General features: G+C 37.5%; 1 protein-coding gene across 1 annotated transcript in view; it reads right to left on the bottom strand.

Annotated features, from left to right (window-relative positions):
• The window catches only part of PDE1A (phosphodiesterase 1A), a gene marked incomplete at its 5' end in the record, with an annotated part of 115128 nt that extends 102441 nt beyond the window's left edge, over positions 1-12687 (bottom strand). Inside the window, one exon of the mRNA XM_082057105.1 lies at positions 12635-12687. Coding sequence (XP_081913231.1) covers positions 12635-12687 — 53 coding nt within the window. The remainder of the gene's footprint in view (positions 1-12634) is intronic.
• Positions 12688-18692: the final 6005 nt, after the last annotated feature.

The following is an 18692-nucleotide window of genomic DNA, read 5'->3' as shown; positions in this document are numbered from 1 at the left end:
ATGACATAAAAAGTGATCTGGAATAATTTATTCTTACATTTGGAGCCGTGAACAACCTCTAAAACCATTTTCCATTTTTTAAAACCCTAACTGTCAAGTACAGTGTTTTCTTATCTACAGTTTCATAGGTTTTATTAATATCAGACTTATAATGACTACCCATGGGCACAATTATTTGCAGGATCACATCTTCGCTTAGTAAAGAAACACCATCAAAGATAATAAGGAAAAAATATGGATATAATTAAATCAGTCACTTTTAGCAAATCAGTTTGCAAGTTCCTACAAATGCATACTTGGCAATCTCAGAAGGCCACTTAACATGCAAGTTTCAAACGTGTGTGCTGCAGCCTAAAAACCACCACATTAATGGATCTGTTGAAGATCTATACAACACCTTGGGACAACGATGATGGCAATCCCATTAATCCAGTTAATCTTTATTCTGTGAATATTCACTATACAAAATAAGGAGAGTCTGTTGAGTGAAAACAAAACAAACAAACACCTCTTGTTTTAAATGAACCCTTGTGGAACAGTAGGAGTGCTTTTAAACATTCAAACATGATGAATTTGTAATGTATGTATTCCATGCTTTTTGTCTACTGTTTTAGACTTCACTCAACTTCATAAGAGAAACAAAATGGAACAATTTGCTAGAGAGTCTTCAGCATGATTAATTCATTTTGTTTTTATTCCTGAATTTGTTTGCAGCTTATTTACCAGCACAAGAGATACAAATTTGCATTTGGTGTGTTAGCCCGTGCTACGTTGACTTGGATTCACATTCCATCTTAAAATGAGAGGTGGTAGCTCATGGCTTTATTGCCCATGTGAGCAGTCCTTTCAGTGCCAAGTCAAACAGACTAATTTCAACCTCCTTTGGCAATTATTTAAACTAATTTCTTTGGCTGCACTAGAACGAAGGAGAAGTTGCTGTTCTTGGGCTTCCTCTAGGAGCGGATTGCTAACATTTAAGACCTTGTAATGACCATGTAAGTCTTCCCAGTCTTTTAACTAGAACCCCGGTTCTACCATTTTGCTTATACTCAGTCCTACAGCCCTGACCTAGTTTCTCCCCCTTACAGGTGACCTTTAATACATACTAGTTTGTAGTGTGTACTGTAAGGTATAGTTTAGGTGTTGGTATGGTCTGGCAAACTGAAAAAAAACCAAACAAACAAACCACAAAACTACAAAAAACAAAACCAGAAGACAACAACAACCAAACAAAAAAACAAACCAAGCCAACAAAAAGCAAACACACACAAATAAACAAACAAACACAAACAAACAAACAAACACAACCACTAGGATCTGCTTCCTGAATGGATTTTTCAGATCCTTTGATGTATCTTAAGAGTTGGACATTTCTAACAAGAAACATTAAAAGCTCACTCATGCTAGTCGGAAAATTACTCAACAATGAATCTTGTAATGTCTCTTGAATTCATCATTAACCTTGGAAAATTTTGCCTGGAAATAGTACAAAATAGCACAGCAGCAGTATCCCAAACAGACCACCAGGCTGACATTAAATATTTAATATATTAATATTTCATCAGTGAAATCACCTACAGATAACATGGAGTAATTAACACAATTTATGTTTTAGTGTATTAAGGGATGAGTAAGCATGCAAAACTGCAAATGACCATATTCTCATTAATTTTCTTGTCAGCTCACCACCTGCTTATCTTTACATTTCCACATTACTCATTATATTCTGTTACTCTTTCCCTTCCTCTTTTAATTTTGCTTTAACTTCTTTATTAACCATTTTTATCTCTTTTTTTCTTCACATCGTCTCTGCAAAGTTCCTAATCATCCTTCCTTTCTCAATTCCAAAAACTCCTATCCAACTTCCCAGTGTTCCTGTGCCGCTAAAGCCACTGCCTTTTGCACTGTTTTATATATTTACATATTCAACTCAATTATCATCAAGTTCAATGCTGGTGCTGACATCCTATATTTAAAATTCTGACTCTTCATCTGCGTGGGAGTATGCAGGGTCCATCTACGGCAAAAGGGCAAAACAATATCTGCTGTTAAAACAGAAGCATGAGTGTAAATAGTATGTGTGGACGGGCTACTCAAAAATCTCTGAAAGGGTGCTCTCCTGAAACTGTTTACATTAAAGAGAAAGATAACCATTAGCCACATCAAATATTAATTATGAAGAGACTTCTCAAATGAAGGAGTTGGCTTAAAAAAAGAAGTATAGAGGAAGCACAGAAATTTGGAGCAGCAACAAGAGACCTTGGAGTGGGAACAGCAGCACTCAAAATCTGGTTCGACGCTGTCAGAAGTCACCACGCTGTCATAGCAAGTCTCACACCAGCACGAGCTTGTGGGGCACTTCGGCATATCCCAGAGCAGAAATGGGCACACATAGCACTGGAGAAACCCCGTCTCCATTGCAAGGTGTGTGGAGGTAAGGGAATGAGTTTTTCCAGGCTTAATTTACAGTGTATCCATAGCATAACTTGCTTACAACGTGTCTGATTGTCCTCTTTGCCCCCTTTCCTGTGTCCTTTCTCATTCACAATCACCAGCTCTTCAGCCTTTCTCAAAAGCCAGGTGTGTTCCTCTCCCACCACCAGTATGCAGTGATCTTCTCCATGTACAAACCGTGAGGCTTGACTCCTCCACTCTTACTATGAGCTGATCCCCACCTCCATCATCAACTACATGCCTGGCTATCCCTCCCCTTCACTCACTGAACATCCATCCACAGCCATCCCTCTGAGCTACCCTCTCCTTTTGATAAGATTTCTGATATTTTTAACTTTTAACGCATCTATCAAAGTGCACTGACAATCTCTATCAGTACACTGCTTAGCATAAAATGGTCTCAATCCGGACTGATCCTACTAAATGGTAACATAGTACAAAAAAGTTGTAATAGACAATGTTGGATTTATTCTTATTACAGCAAAGTCTAATCTTCAAGATTAAGAAATTGAGGGCAGGCTTTTTCATAATGGCACAATGATCTATAAATATCCATGCTCAGAAAGCACCTATTATAGTATTTTACCATGGATATAATTTTCACAAATATTTTACCAATAAATCATTTTTCCACTATTTGCAATTTCTTAGCTTGCTCTTTTTGTAATCATGCAACATTCCTGACTTATGTCTCCTAGTATTATAGTAATAATTTCAAAACTCAAAGATGAAGTAATGGAAAATATTTCTTTTTTCTACATTTCCATGCGCGCTTCTTGTTAAAAATAAAAATTTTGTTATGTCTCCACAACACAACATAATGCCTTGCAGAGACACATAGGGAAGGTGAAAATGAGTTACGCTTGATATCAGAAGAAAATCTACATTTTTCTGGTTAGTTTTACATTGGCCACGCTAATTTTACACTGTGATCACAATATACAAATGAAGACACAGAGTATTTAAGGCTATGTACTAGTTTACATGTACAAGTTAAGATATTCATTAAGGCTAACATAAATGAACTGCTTGCATTAGTCAAGTTAGTATTTCTAGATGATCCTGTATTATGCATGAAACTTTCAAGTCCTTTGTATTCTCCCCTCTTCCCTGCTGAATTTCTAGTCTCTGAATAAAACCAGATTTCCAGAAAAGATCATTAAAGTAAGTGGTATTATTTTAACTGTGGTGTTGCAATGGTCAGCTAAGTTCTTATGAGAGAACACACTGATAAGTCCATTTTTGCACACTGGCAGCTGAGCTCAGGAAAGCCCAGGTTTATGCCAATGCAGTTTATGCAGCTGCCTATAAAGGTCATGAAAATTCATATTGTTAATTAAACTTTAAAATCAGCCTTAAGAGCAGAATTCAGAAAATACTTTGGTATATCAGTTTCAAAACTTTGGGTAAATTGTTCGCCAGTCCTTCTTTTGGCTTTGCTGATTTTCTTCATGACTTTGTCATTATTGCCTCATAGGCATCATAGTCATGTCAAAAGTTTGAAATATTTAAAAGATAAACTCTTTTTAATGCCTTGCCAAATCCTGTTTTCACCTTCAGATTCATTTAAAAAGTAAATCAATATAGTTATCATTCTTAGGTGGGTAGACAGTTTCTGTCATTTTTTTCTATCATCTGCCTTTTTATGTATATGAAAGGAGAAATTCTGAAGAATTAAAATGAATGCTTGCAAGTGTAAGCTTGTTTAATGGAAAATTAAACATTTCAGGAGGCAAGATTCCTGTAATATCCAGTAATAAACCAAATACTGGCTTGGATTGTTCTTTACTGTTCTCTCCTGGTTTGGAAATAAATTTTTAATTACATTAGCCGATAGGGCCTTAAGGACAAGCCAAAATATTATAAACACAGAACACACTGTAATATTAAGTCTTTGACCGGAAAAAAATGAAAGGAATATTTTAAATGTCATGTCTTCCTGACATACTCTGTTCTCATTCTCCTATGTACTGAAGACAATTTCCAAGCAGATTAATGAACAAATGCTAATGAGCATGCCAACACTGTGACCAAACCCAACATGCATGGTTCTTCTACATGGGTGAATCAGGATTTCTTTTGCTTTGAGTGCATCTATGTGGTGGGCAAGCGCTTTTCTTTTCACCATATCCATTTACAGTGTTTCTTCTTCGCTCATTGGCCTTGTGTCCAAAAAGCGAACACCACAGCACAACAGCAGGTTTTTATGGCTATTATGTCTGACAAAACATATTTCCAAGACAATGTTTCATAATGCCAAGAACCCAAATACTTGCACATCTAATTTATTTCTTCAATCTGCATCCAGAATAAGTTAATTCCACTGCAGAATGAATTATATTTTCAGTCCTGATTTTTCAGAGAAAAATAGAAGAAAAAAAATTTCCCCACCAAGGAAAATATTAATTCAGCCTCAGATCTCAACAGAATTAAATTCTTTTGCTGCCTGTTGTATTATCTGTTTCCCAGGATGTGCAAAAACTTCACTGTCTTCTTTTGAACTTTCTCTTGTACTTTCTTCACTGCTTTCTCCTCCTGAAGCAGTACTGCCACAAAGCCAGGTGACAGCTGTACAGTCACTGCTCATCACTCCTATTTCTTCAGAGATAATAGAAGTTGCACTGTTCCATTCTTAACTCCTCTGAAAAGCAACTAACAATGCCTGAATTGCTGCCGCTCTTCTGCTACTATCTGAAAAACTGCCTCTTTTTTGATCCTGGTTGAGGCATAACCTGGCTTTCCTGAGAATGCCTTTCCAAACCACACAAATGGCATTTGAATTCCAACTAAAAGTAATCTTTATAGATGGAAACATTAATCACTGAATGCACAACGATTCTCACTGAACATTTCCTCTTCAGAAGTCTACAATCAAGGTTAGTGTTAAATCAGTTCTTGATTAAGTAGGAACAAAGTAATGGGAAAGTTGTAAGAAAACGTTTGAGATATGTAGGTAATATTGTTTTTCATACGGTATCGTCCCCAGAGAGTGTAACCCAAGCCAGAACAAAACTAGATAGATAGATAGATAGATAGATAGATAGATAGATAGATAGATAGATAGATATAAAACCAAACACTTTTCACTTAAATAAATAAGCATGCCATCATTAATGAACTGTCTTAAATTAGGATGTTTAGTAGACTAAAATATAAAAAATGCAATCATTCTTATCCATCAAAAGCTTTTTTTTCTTTCAGTTGTTGAAATTAACAGAACAGTCCTTTTAACAAGTCCATTCCTGAAACCAGTCAAAATTTCCCCCATCACTTCAATAGCTAGTCTAGATTAGACTACCGTTACTGAAGTGGCTATAAACATGCTTCTAATTTCCTATCTCAATCTGGTTATGGCTAAGCCATCTATATTATAGAGCATGCTATGCTAAAACCTATTACCAATTCATTTCATTTCAATCAGCTTTTTCTTGCTGAAATTTCTAAAATGTATCTGTTCACTTTCTTCTAGTATGATTAAGGGGTTGAATAATAACATTTGGACAGATGTTCAAATGTATCTGAACAGCTTTAGACTACAAAAGCAAATGTAAGACATTTGCTCCTTTTTTTTTTGCATTTCTAACGTACTCGGTTCTGCCTCCTTTCAATCTAATTACTGAATAAATGTGTATCATCTGTCTGAAAACTGGATTCTCCATGCTTTCCCCCTATTTAATCTACTGTTCCATCTCTCTTGCTTCCTTAATTTACAAAATTCCACCTACTGTCCAATTTATTTGAGGTACTGCTTTGCATTTTATCTTCCTTTCTATCATCTTCTAGAAGTGCCATGGTTCTCAAAACCAGTGTAATTTATTAGCCTGAATTTCTAAGAACTTTTTACACCCTTCACAATGTTCTGGATACTCCTCAAAAATGTCTTCACTTATGGCTTCAATAAAATTCTTTTTTCATGAATTCCTATCAGGCTAGGAGCAGACACTATATCTTCTCGATCCTTCTCCCAAACCCCAATTTTTTTATTATTACCTTTTGACACAAACCTCTTCTTTTTTCCTCTTTGTAAACTAGCTCTTCTAAGGAACTGCCATTTAAAAACTATTGATGGGTTAAACCAACACACAGAAAGAGGCAGAAGTACGCACATAGGCAGAAAATACCTTTAGTAACATCACCAACAGGATGGCCATGGCTATGAACTATAGGCAGCTTTGCCGACGTTGCAGCAAAGTGCCAACAGGGCGAGGGGCAATCAAGAAGCAGACTGTGACTTCAGGGCCTTCTTGTGGCGCTGCCTTTTTACATTCCAGCTTTTTTCCAGAGCAAGAAGTAAAAGATGACTGCATCTTCGCTTTCCTGCCTACCTTCCTCCTACACCACAGTAATAAATTGTCACTCATTAAATTAATATGCTACATTAATTTACAATTAAGCTATCACTAGTGATAATGATATATAATGTAAATTCATTGTAATTGTAGTGCACAATTCAACATAAACCTGGCAAAGTTTCCCATACTTCTGTTTGTTCCCTACACACAGTATAAAGTTGACAATAATTTGGACCCATTTGAAGGCCACTATAAATAAGGAGAGACAACATCCTTTTTTTTTTTTCACAAGCTTCTAAGCAGCTAAAATCTACTTTTTTTATTATTATTATTAACTGAATAAGTTGCTTCCTCTTCCTGTATTATTCTGATTTGGTATCTTTTCTACAGACACTCATTGAAAAGCTGCATACACCAGTTATACCCAGGCAAAACACAAATATACCTGCTCAGTACATATTATGTTGAAGCCACAGGACGGAGATAGTAAGATAGAACTCACAAGTAGGGAAAAAAAAATGCATTAGTATTGCATGAGGATTTTTTTCCCCATCTCCTGGACTCTCCAAACATTTAGGATTTTTACCAAGTACAAGTTTTCTTTTTCTTTCTCTTTTTTTATTTCCTTCCTCCCCCTGGTACCTTCTCAATAGTAATGGGGAGACAAGTTTCAAACTTGGTTTAGATTAACTAGAAATAGAGGGCTTTAAATCTCAAGTACTTACAAGGTGTGACCAAGTGGAAATGCAGCTTTTGTTCAGCTTAAGCTCCTCTGAAACCTGGGCAGAGGGATGAGCTACTTCATGTTTTTCTTGCATTTTCTAGGATAATATTCATCCAGAAATCTCAAGTTGAGAGAGATAAGGAGTTCAAGCAAGAATATCTGCTGTGTGAGTGGTAAAGAGAGCTCAGCCCCAGGGCTTGGGGAAGAGAGCATGGTCTGCAGGTCCTGTTGATGGTTCTGGGAAGGGATAGGTCATGGCAGGTCCCTTCAGGGTTGGTTGATGAGGTTCTCCACTATGTGTGGGCCTCATCCCCTCATTTGCACCCCCAGCTTGGGGTGGACATGAGGCAGAGGGGACATGGCCCCATCAGGGCTGGGGAATTTGGTTGCTGGCCATGGTTGCTCAACAAGGATGTGGTGGAGAGGAAGGTCCTGCACCAGAAGGTGCTGTGGCCATGGGACTCACCTCCTGCCTTCTGCAGATGTGGGCTGGGAAGGGACATTTCTGAATTGTAACAGGGAAGAATGGGTGGAAGGTGAGGAGATTAGTGGTGGTGGTGGAAGGGGAGTCCCTCCTGTGCAGACAGCTCTGATTTCTCTGAAATGAAAGCTGCTTTCCTCCCTTTCTTACAGCATTACTTGCTGTGGCATGAAATATTCAGCCTCCACTCAAACCGTAACAAACTCCTTTCCCGTGTGGTGAGAGGATGAAACTGGACTTGTTCGCTTGTCTGTCAAAGTCACTTCCTTTTAATAAATGCCTATAAATCCTGAACTTTCCAGCAGTCCTCCTCCAGCCCACCGAGCAGCAAACACACTGCCTTTTCTGTGTACAATTTTTGCTTGTACTTGGTAAAAATCCTAAATGTTTGGAGAGTCCAGGAGATAGGGGGGAAAAAAAAGCCATGTAAGGGCATTACACTGGTGGTTATTTTTTGCTAGAAAATACTTGTTAGTGTATTTTTTCAAGAGAATTTGAATCTCTGCCAAAGACTTATAATATCTAGAAGTTGCAGAACATGCTGTTTCTATATTTTATTACACCGCATGTAAGTGGGAAAAAACCTCAAAAGTTATTGATGTCGATTATTCTTATTCCACAAATTACAGCAGTAGAAACATTTTCTGTAAACCAGGTCTTCGTAAACATTTATAATATGCTGTACAGTATATACAGTATATAATTACCTATGTGCTCTGAGTGGTGTAAAAAACACGTTTGAATCGTTTCTGCCAAGTACATTACAGTAAGCAGCAACATCTAGTTTTTTGACTTGATTTTTGTCTAGAATAAAATAATGAATAAGCCATATATATTTTTAAGGGACTAGAAGCAGGAGATCAAAGGACTAGACTAGGTCATTTTCTTAGTAAAGGAGAATTCAAAGTTACAGAGAGATCCAGTCTAGTTAATTGCAGTTAATATCATATCCATATATATAATGAACAAAGATACTGGAACAACAGCAACGGTACAAGGAGCTTCTCTCATATGCAGACACCATAGAAAAGATAATAATAGAGCTCCCTGAAGAGCTGGAAAACAAATGTTTTTCACCCTTGTTCTTTCTCTTACTTCCAGCACCATGAGCCCTGTTTTCCTGTCCCTGCTGCTCTAAGGGAAAACCCTTGAACCACAATCGCAAGAGACCACAGAAAATGTGCAGAACAGAAAAGGGAGGTATTTTGAAGCTAACACATTAACATTTTTTCAACACATTAAGAGCCTTAAATGAAAGACGTTACACAGCAAGGACAAATTCTTTGTTATGATCCAACTGTCATTGATCTGGAAATCTCAAAAGACCATGAGTTTCTTGAAATAATGCCAGGCTTTCTTGGACCTTGCCAAGGCAGAGACACCAAAAGAACAACTTCTCTTGTGATATTCTGATTCTTTTGCTTCCCTTCAAAGTCCAGACCAAGAAGACCAAAGTCACACAACTCCCCACAGCCCCCAAAGACTGCAGCAAAGTGTAGAAAAATGTCAGCTTCAGTACAAGCTTTGACTAGCAACTGTGTAGATTCTTATGTTAATAAAAATCACAGAAATCTGAGAACTAAAACACCTATTATGTCATCTAATCTGTGCAGTTGGCAGGGAAGGATTTATTCCTTAAAGCATACTTTATATGGCTTCATTGAGTCCAATTTTAAATGTCAGAGCTATGAAGCTCCCACTGCATCCTTTGAGAAAGATGATTTGTTTATTGTTTGAATTAATTTCACTATCTCCAGTTATAGCAAACATGCTCAAGATGCTGTTCTTAATAAAAATATGGAATGTCCTCAGTAATTCATGTTACCATTAAAATAGTCAGGGAATATCCAAGATACAAGCTCTGTTGAACCATATTTCTGCATATGGCAGACTGTTCTTTTGATATTAAGGAATGCAGGAATCTCTAAGTATTTGGCAGTTGATTTCTGATGAAATTACAAAATTTTATCCAAATCGATGTGCTTTAGTAACCAGTTCAACATGATTCATAAGCTGGGCTTTTTTACACAGTTATATTTCTGAATGATTTCTTTAGTTATTTCCAAGGACTACTGGGTAGCAAATACCAAAAGTTACACTTCGTTCCCGGAATTTTTCTATTTTTATTTCTTTGTTAATTTAGAACTTAGAAAACAATTGAAAATTAGTCAGAAATATCGTTTTATTATTGAGTTTCCCATCTTGAAACACAGTATCTATCCCACTCTTATGTAGAGGATTGTTGATATTGAAGGGGTTATTTAGAACAGATATTCATCCTATTTTTTACATTACTGGGAAGGCAACTCAAGTAAAATTACTGATCCACTGTAAATGTAACTTTGCTAAGTAGGAAGAAATTTATCTGTATTTATTAAATTCTGACACACTCTTAACAACAGGTCTTTCTTGAGAGCTAACTATAATGTGCTGGCTGTAAGTGAAACATTGGTAAATATAAATACATATAAAATTTGCCTTTTTTTTTTTTTTTTTAAGGAAAAAATTGACAAGAATGCTGATTCAGCTACCTCAATGTAAGTTTTGTGCCCAGTAAAACCATTTCACCTCCATGGAGAGAAAACTCCAGGATTAAAAGGACTGAGACTAAGTCTTCACAATTCTTGCATAAGAACATTTTTTACTAGAGAAATCTTTTCCAAAGTCACAAGGAAAATGAACACACTAAAAAACAAACAAACAAACAAACAAACAACACACCAAAACCAGCTCTTTAATGCGCTATGATAGCATCCATATTTACTGTGCACGATACAATCTTTATGTCACATGGAAATTGTCCTTCTGTTTGATCTGCCTAAAATATTATGCTGGTCTTGACCTTGGAAATGTTTCTTAAGCATTTACTGTAGTATTACAGAGATCTTTTGCCAGAAGAGTCACTGCAGAGCCATGGACTCTTAGGGGGCTTTCCATATTAGGGGTTTTCTTGCTCCGGATTAAGCGTGCCAACAGTAGTTAGTTGCCATTCTGTATTTAGAACTGAATTGCAGGAATGGATTTCAGTAAGAAATGTTGAAACTGCTTGTATTTTATTAAGTTCACTCCCACAAGACAGTTCAGGGAAACACCCCTTAAGGAAGCTCTTGCAAACTATCCAGTACTACACTAGTTACAGTAGATTTCTATAGCAGATTCCCAAACACATCAGGAAATATGCACTTAACTGCAATTCTGATGGCCCCAAAAGACTGTGAAGAATGTGCACTTAAGAGATCTCTTCTTAAAAGTTACAGTTTATGGGATAATTATCATAGATCCTTAAAAATAATTATTGATATTTAAACAGAAATATAGTCAATTAAATTATTAGCTTAAATAAAAATATATCACTGGAGGAAAACACGTTTCTTAATTGTCAGTCATAAGCTTTCTGTGAAATAACTTCTTCACTTTACTAAGCCAAAGTGCAAAATGTTTTATTTCATTTATGATACAAATTGCATAGCAAATCCACACAGGACATTCAACTTTAAGGTTAATGGTTAAGTCATTTCACTCCCATAGTAACCTTTTCATGTCCAGATTCATTTTCTGCACCATAACTGTAATGCTACTGAAAGATTTCTCCACATGTAACATTAGTAGGACATAATCCTGGCATGACTACCTGTCTGAACTTCCTCTGGAGCTGCAATACCAACCATTGCTGTACTCCCATAATGTATGACACCAGTAGTGGCTATCCAATAAATAAAAATCCTGTATTTTCTCTGGGACCATCTATAACCTTATATTTATTTGTCATATCAACATTGTTGTTACAATATCCTACTGATGCCACCTAGTAAGAGTTAAGAGTTTTGTTAAAGATGTCACCAGCCATAAATAGAAGTGTGAACTATGGCAGGTTTATTTTACAGCTGGTGCATCCTTACTAACAGTACAGAAACATTATTTCCTACTGAAAGTCACTTGGTCTGAAGCTTGACTGGCCAAAGGAGAGGGGTTTCCTGTGGTAAAAAGTGTAAGTGGAGTAGACCTAATTCTGATCTGTGAAAAGAATTCTATAATTCACTTTAAAGTACAGAATAATCAGAAAGACATTTCATACATCAAACTAACATATGCAGGAAACAGTGTAGAATCACCTCACCAAAACTCCAAATTGTTACTCTTTAAACTTGAAGCCTTTCTATCTGAAGAGTCTGGTAGACTAGTTATACTTAAAGCACTTGTCTGCATGTCCCAGCAAATAAGTTACTTTACTCCAAAAGGTGTATCATTTCAAGTATTAAAATTCTGTCATCCAGACATAATCAGCTAAACCAAACAAGAACCATGCTCTACTTTTAAACAGTTTTATAATTCCAGAATACACCGAGGGATTGCAGAGCTGAAGAAAAACAAAACACATACACACACAAAAAAGTTTTCAAGAGCTATGCGGCTCCTCTTTCATAATAAAGACAATCCCACACAAAACTTTTGAAAACAGAGATGATGGAGAAGAGAAGAAAAAGAACTTCTATAAAGTCTCAGTACAAGTGAAAAAAAAAAAATCTGAATACCAAAATCATCTATTACTAGCCTATGCAATATTAAACTCTTTCTGTTGAACAATTTTGTGTGTCTTTGCATGTGGACTTTAAGTTAATAAATAGGATGTAAAGACTAAAGTTCATAACATTTCCAGTTTAAAGTAAAAATAGCGCCACTTACCTAAAGATTGGTCTCTGGAGATGCTTTTTCTTGATTGTAACACAATCATCCATTTAAAGTGGGGGAAAAGACTTCTTCCAGCAAATAACTCCAAAAGGACCAGGGAGTAATCGGGAAACTTGTTCTTAGCTACTGTGCTGCCGAGAGCACACAGAACGATATTTTGGTGCTGGGGGAAGCCTCCCTCCCTCTTTCTGACAGCGGAGCAGAAAAGGGCCATAGAGGCCACATAAACCAGGCACAGTCGTGCGCTACCAAACCGGGCAGGCTGCGCAGAACTGGAGTCAAGTCGACCAAAGCACGGGATTGAACTGGATTCCTTTCAACTGTGCAAGAAAAAAAAGGGAGCTTTGCCAAGTGCTAACCAGGTAAAAATTTGTTAGATTGTTCCAGCCATGAGAGCACTTCTTACACATGCTGGTCAAAGTCTTAAATGCAGAGTCACTCTCTCTCTCTTTAAAACACACACTGTTCCAAGGCTCAACTTTTTTTTCTTCAAAATAAAAGTTGTGCAGCTGTTTCAGCATTCCCATGCGAGTACCTTCAGAAAGTTTGTTCTGGTAACAGAACCGTATACAAATTAATGAAGATGGATGGATCTGGTCTGTGAGGCTGGCTCTACTTCAAGAGATTGTAATTATTTTACAATCTGGCTTTTATTCACTCTGGATGATGTGTGGATATAACTATGCAAATTAAAGCACTGCTCATAATTTTTAGCATTCATAACCCAATAACCTAGAGTTGACTGAAGCAGAATATGGTGTTTGCAGCTGTTATGATCATAACTGCATAAAACAAACCAACACTACACGAGTGAGGAAAACAAAAATGACCAAGTTAACATAGTGACAGTAGTAAACTGTTACTGTTTGCAAGATAAGATTTCACCAGAGATCTAAACTGAAAAGCTTGGTCTGACATCACACTGACATAAATCAGGAAGAACTCAACCACAACGAAGACAGGCTGTAAAGCAAGTTATAAAGCAGAACCGTCTGACCGTGGCTCCCAGGGAACAGGAGTGATGAGTGGTTCAGGTGAGATGCCATTTCCCGGGCACGTCCAAGGCCTCATGACAAAGCTGTGCTGCTGGTACAGGGCTCGATAGGAAACACAGACCACAGCGAGAGGAGCAGTCAAGCAGCAGGAGCCACCACCACGGGTGCAGCTATGCAGCCTGGCAGTATGTGCCCCCTCCCTGCCCAGGAGGGAAGGGATCCGCTGCAGGTGATTCCTCCTGGGACCCAGCCCCAGAGCTCCATTGTGGCATAACTCCTGAGCAGCACCCCATGTGTGCTGGGTGAGGTGACAAGGAGGATCAGGAAGGTTGGGCATCTTTGGCAATGGCACTATTGGTTGGATGGAGGGAAGAAGAGTGGTAGATTTACACAGTTAAGTGCATAACACTAGCATTATCAAGTTAAGTTTGAGGGACCCTTTAAATCCACAGAAAAGGTAAGTAACACTGAGATGTGTCTTGGGCTGTACAGGACCAAGAAAGTTCATATTACATTATGCCAAAATTATTATTCAATTTATAACATTTACATGAAATAATGCTATATAACAGAGATATAACAAACATTGTAGTAATACATATTTTCACAAAGGAAAATTTAGCGGTTTTACTCAAAAAGGTAAAATCTCTTCCTAGAGCTAATACATTTCCCTATACAAGAAAAAGACTGTCAAGTGTCAAGTTTGGTTAGCCTGATCCCCACAGTATATAAAATTATTTTCTTGACACAGCTATGGAGTAATTCTCAGAATTATTAGACAGTCATCACCAGTTATTTTGTGTGAATTCATTTCCACCTTGTCCTACCATTCATTTCTACTCCCTCGAGAAGTAAAGAGAAATACATCTTCATCAGGAAAACAATTATCTTCGTCAGATCACAGACTAGTTTTTGCCAAGATCTTGAAGGATCTGAAGATCCTTCTTCAACAATATGCAGTGTTCAGAGTGTTGTCATATTTTTAAAGACTTTCATGTAGTCAAGTTCTTAACTTATTCTTGCCTGCCAAGATTCACAGTTTTCCTCATGTAGTTTTCCTGCTCTAGGTTTCAGCATTTCAAAATAATTTGCTGCTTATTGAAGTGTGTGCACTCACTGTCTATACAGAAAGCTGAAAACCACAAAGAAACCTCCCTTTTCTTTCTGTTTCACATTATGTGTACAGGACTGCTATACTTCTGTTATTCAGAGGAACTATCTGTAGTTCAGGGTAAAATCCTAATATCTTCCGACAGTTTCAAGAAAGAAAACAAAAGTCTCCAAGTTCTCAGAGAGAGCTATAACAAATATGTTTTCCCATTGAACTCCCCAAGCTTTCATCTAGCACTTTTATCAGTCCTGAAACTGGTATGCATCTTAAAAGTAAATTTTTCTGGGCCTAGTCCAATGTGCATTTTTTTCATGGGACTTCCATTCAAGCATGGTACTGTAAAAAGTACTATATGAGGAAGCTGAAGTTCCTGCAGTGTAATAGCTTTGGCTGCAAGGAATTTTGAGCTGGTAAAAAAGAGGGAAAGAAAACATTAATATAAAAAGGTAACACAACTTCTCTTTAATTGTATTGTCTTCCATCATCCAAAGAGCCTTTTTTGACCATTTGTTCATTCAACACAGCAACAACCCACTGACTTTTTCCTTACAGTATTCAGAAATCATGTCTACATGTTGAATAAATATTCACCAAGAAAGGGCACTTCAGGAAGATATAATAGATTAACTAGATTGCCTGAAGCCTTAGTCCCACTAAGATTATTCCTGTAATGTTTAGTGGAAAAGATCACATGTACAAAATTCAGCAGCATGTAACTTTTTGCAGACTATAGAATTAGAGCTTATTGGAGTAATATTAGTCAACTGTAGGATATACCTGGACCTCATATATGGAATGCAGTGAAGAGATAAAATTTTTTCAGAATGAAGAAGGCTTTTGCTTGAACGTATTATTGCAATTTTTAAAAGTCCTTTATAGATAATCTTCATCATATTTCTTGCTTCAGTAAGTAGAATGATAAAAATCTATTTAAATGATGCCCTAGAGATAACTTACTTAATTTGTCAACATTGGATGAAACTCAAGCAGAAAACTCCTGAATTGCTTGGTTTAAAATTTGTTTACCAATTATTTTTGCTATTGTTTGCCCACCACAACCAATGACCACTGCTCTTTGTATGTGATCCAAGCTAATTTTATTTCATCTCTCACACACATATTCATGTGAAAGCAGACTTTTTGGACCACAAGCATGCAAGACTTTACCACTCACAAAACCTGAGTTGCCCTAAGCTCAAGATCTATGGCAATGGTTAAGCAATTTGATATCTAGTGCTGTGCATCAAGGCAGAAGACTACATCTGAGCTAGAAGCCAAAATATTTTATTCTTCTTGTTTTAATGGCACATATTTCACTGAATCACAGAATGTTAGGGATTGCAAGGGACCTCAAAAGATCATCTAGTGCAATCCCCCTGCAGGAGCAGGAACACCCAGATGAGGTTACACAGGAATGTGTCCAGGCAGGTTTTGAATGTCTCCAGAGAAGGAGACTCCACAGCCCCCCTGGGGCACTCATTGCCCCTTGTCTTATCATTGGTTGTCACCAAGAAGAGCCTGGCTCCATCCTCCTGACACTCACCCTTTATATATTTATATACTGGACACAGTATTCCAGATGTGGTCTCACCAGGGCAGAGTAGAGGGGCAGAAGAACCTCTCTCGACCTACTAACCACCCCCCTTCTAATACTACCCCAGGATGCCATTGACCTTCCTGGCCACAAGGGCACAGTGCTGCCTCATGGTCATCCTGCTGTCCACCAGGATACCCAGGTCCCTTTCCCCTACACTGCTCTCCCACAGGTCATTCCCCAACTTATACTAGAACCTGGGGTTGTTCCTACCCAGATGCAAGACTCTACACTCACCCTTGTTATATTTCATTTAATTTTTCCATGCCCAACTCTCCATGCTGTCCAGGTCTCGCTGGATGGCAGCACAGCCTTCTGGCATGTCAGCCACTCCTCCCAGTTTGGTGTCATCAGCAAACTTGCTGACAGTGCACTCTATTCCCTCATCCAAGTCATTGATGAATATACTGAGTAGTACTGGTCCCAGTACTGACCCTTGAGGGACTCCACTAGATACATTTCTTATTGATCTATAGTTCTTTGCCAGAAGTCTATAACTGTAATTATTTTTCCCACTCTAATTTCAAAGCTATAGGCAATTAAGATGGTGAATTTAAGAACCAGTAGTCTGGATGGCTTCAGACAGTTGATTCTTTCTAATTTCTAGCTAAAATATCTACTGGCTAATGAAGGTATGAGTAGGCATTGCTGGTCAGGGTTAAGGGCTCATCTGCCTCTGTAGAAAGACAGATATGTGGGAGCCTCAGCATAAAGGGAAGACAAAGAAATTATAGATGCATGATCAACCACATATGGGAAAAAAATAAATTATCTTTATTAAACTGCCGGAACATAAGTGATAAAAATAATTGGTAAACTGTACTGGAAGAGTAGTAATTCTGTCAAAGTAGAAAGATAATTCATCTAAGAAGCCTGCTGTCCCAGGGCCAGCACTATTCAATGTTTCTTCCACAGTTTGGATGGAGATAGGCGATATACTTAGTGTAGCACTGATAATTTTAAGCCCATAAACTCTCCTGAATGTCCTTGACAAAATGGAGAAATGTTCAGAAAAAAAAAAAAAAAAAGAGGATATAAAAACTACCAAGTTCTACATACACATAGGAATACTCTGCTGGACAAGGGGCCACTGGCTACACAGCACTTCTTCAGAAAAGGCATGGGTAGTAGCAGGGAATCAAACGCTACACATACTATCACAGTCATATGAAAAAACAAGCATCACTCTGGGACATAAAAAAAGGAAGTATCGTCCAGAAGAGCAACCTCCCTTTCCCTCTGTATTCCTGAGGCTCACCTGAAGCATTGTTTGTTGCTGTGAGGCAAGAGGATTCAGCAGAGGCATACTGGATTAAACCTTGAGAAAACAGAAATCTAGAAAATATCTTCTATGAAGAAAGGCAGAAAGTCCCACAAGGTAGCTTAAAGAAACATAAAAGCAGACACAATTAAAAATCTTCCAGATTATAAACATAGCCATGCAAGTTTATGGAAACTGACTACTTTCCTTATCCTTGTGGTCCAGAAATAATGGGCTGCAAAATAGCTCATAGGGCCGTAAGTTTCAGTAATAAAGATTAAATGGTGAAAAGATTATTTTTCGATGGAAAATAATAAGCACATTAATTGCTGAGGGATCTGTTCATAGAATCACAATGAGTAGGTTTTTAAGAGCAGATTTTTCAAAGGCTACATAAACACCTCTCAGAAGTTATTAGCCTTGCATTGGAGGAAAAAATGATCTCTGAATACACCATTCAACCTCATTGTTCTAAAATTCTTAGGTAACCAGCTGCTATTATCAGCTTCTATTTGAACTTGCCATTTAGTTTGGGATTTTTGTGTGATTGAAACCATTTACCAGCCAACTGCACCATTTGGACTTTCGACTCTTTCATTTACTTGCCACTTCGTCCAAATTTTGAACGTCGATCCTTAATTCTGGCAATGAAGTGTGACACTTAAAACTTGAATCCATTAAATGCCATAATTTCAGTTCTGCTTCCATAAGAAAGAAAGAGGGTAAAGGTTTGAAAATCAATAATCTAAAGCGGGACTTACGACGAGAATATTATTTTACTTTTCAGTACACTACCTTGGAGCAGCTCACTGTTTAGAAAATTTGTAATGTAATTAAATCACTAACTAAAGCATGAAGAAGAAACATTTTACAGGAGAAAAATCAGTGTATCTTGTGGAATTATTAACAAGATTTTTATTTAGGTATTTATATGATTGGTGGATTAAATCCACTCCATAAAGGCTTCGTGTAGGCTAAGTATTTGAATTTGATGCATGAGAAACTGGAGGGGATGATGTAAAATCCATCTGCATCGTCACTGTCACTTCAGCAAGGAAGATGGTTTCCCAAGGCTCTCTACAAGACAACAG

This window comes from Streptopelia decaocto (genome assembly GCF_964273445.1).
Source record: "Streptopelia decaocto genome assembly, chromosome: 6".
In the NCBI taxonomy this organism is placed as follows: domain Eukaryota; kingdom Metazoa; phylum Chordata; class Aves; order Columbiformes; family Columbidae; genus Streptopelia; species Streptopelia decaocto.
Note: the sequence above shows the minus strand (reverse complement) of the source record. Positions and strands in the feature narration are given on the sequence as shown.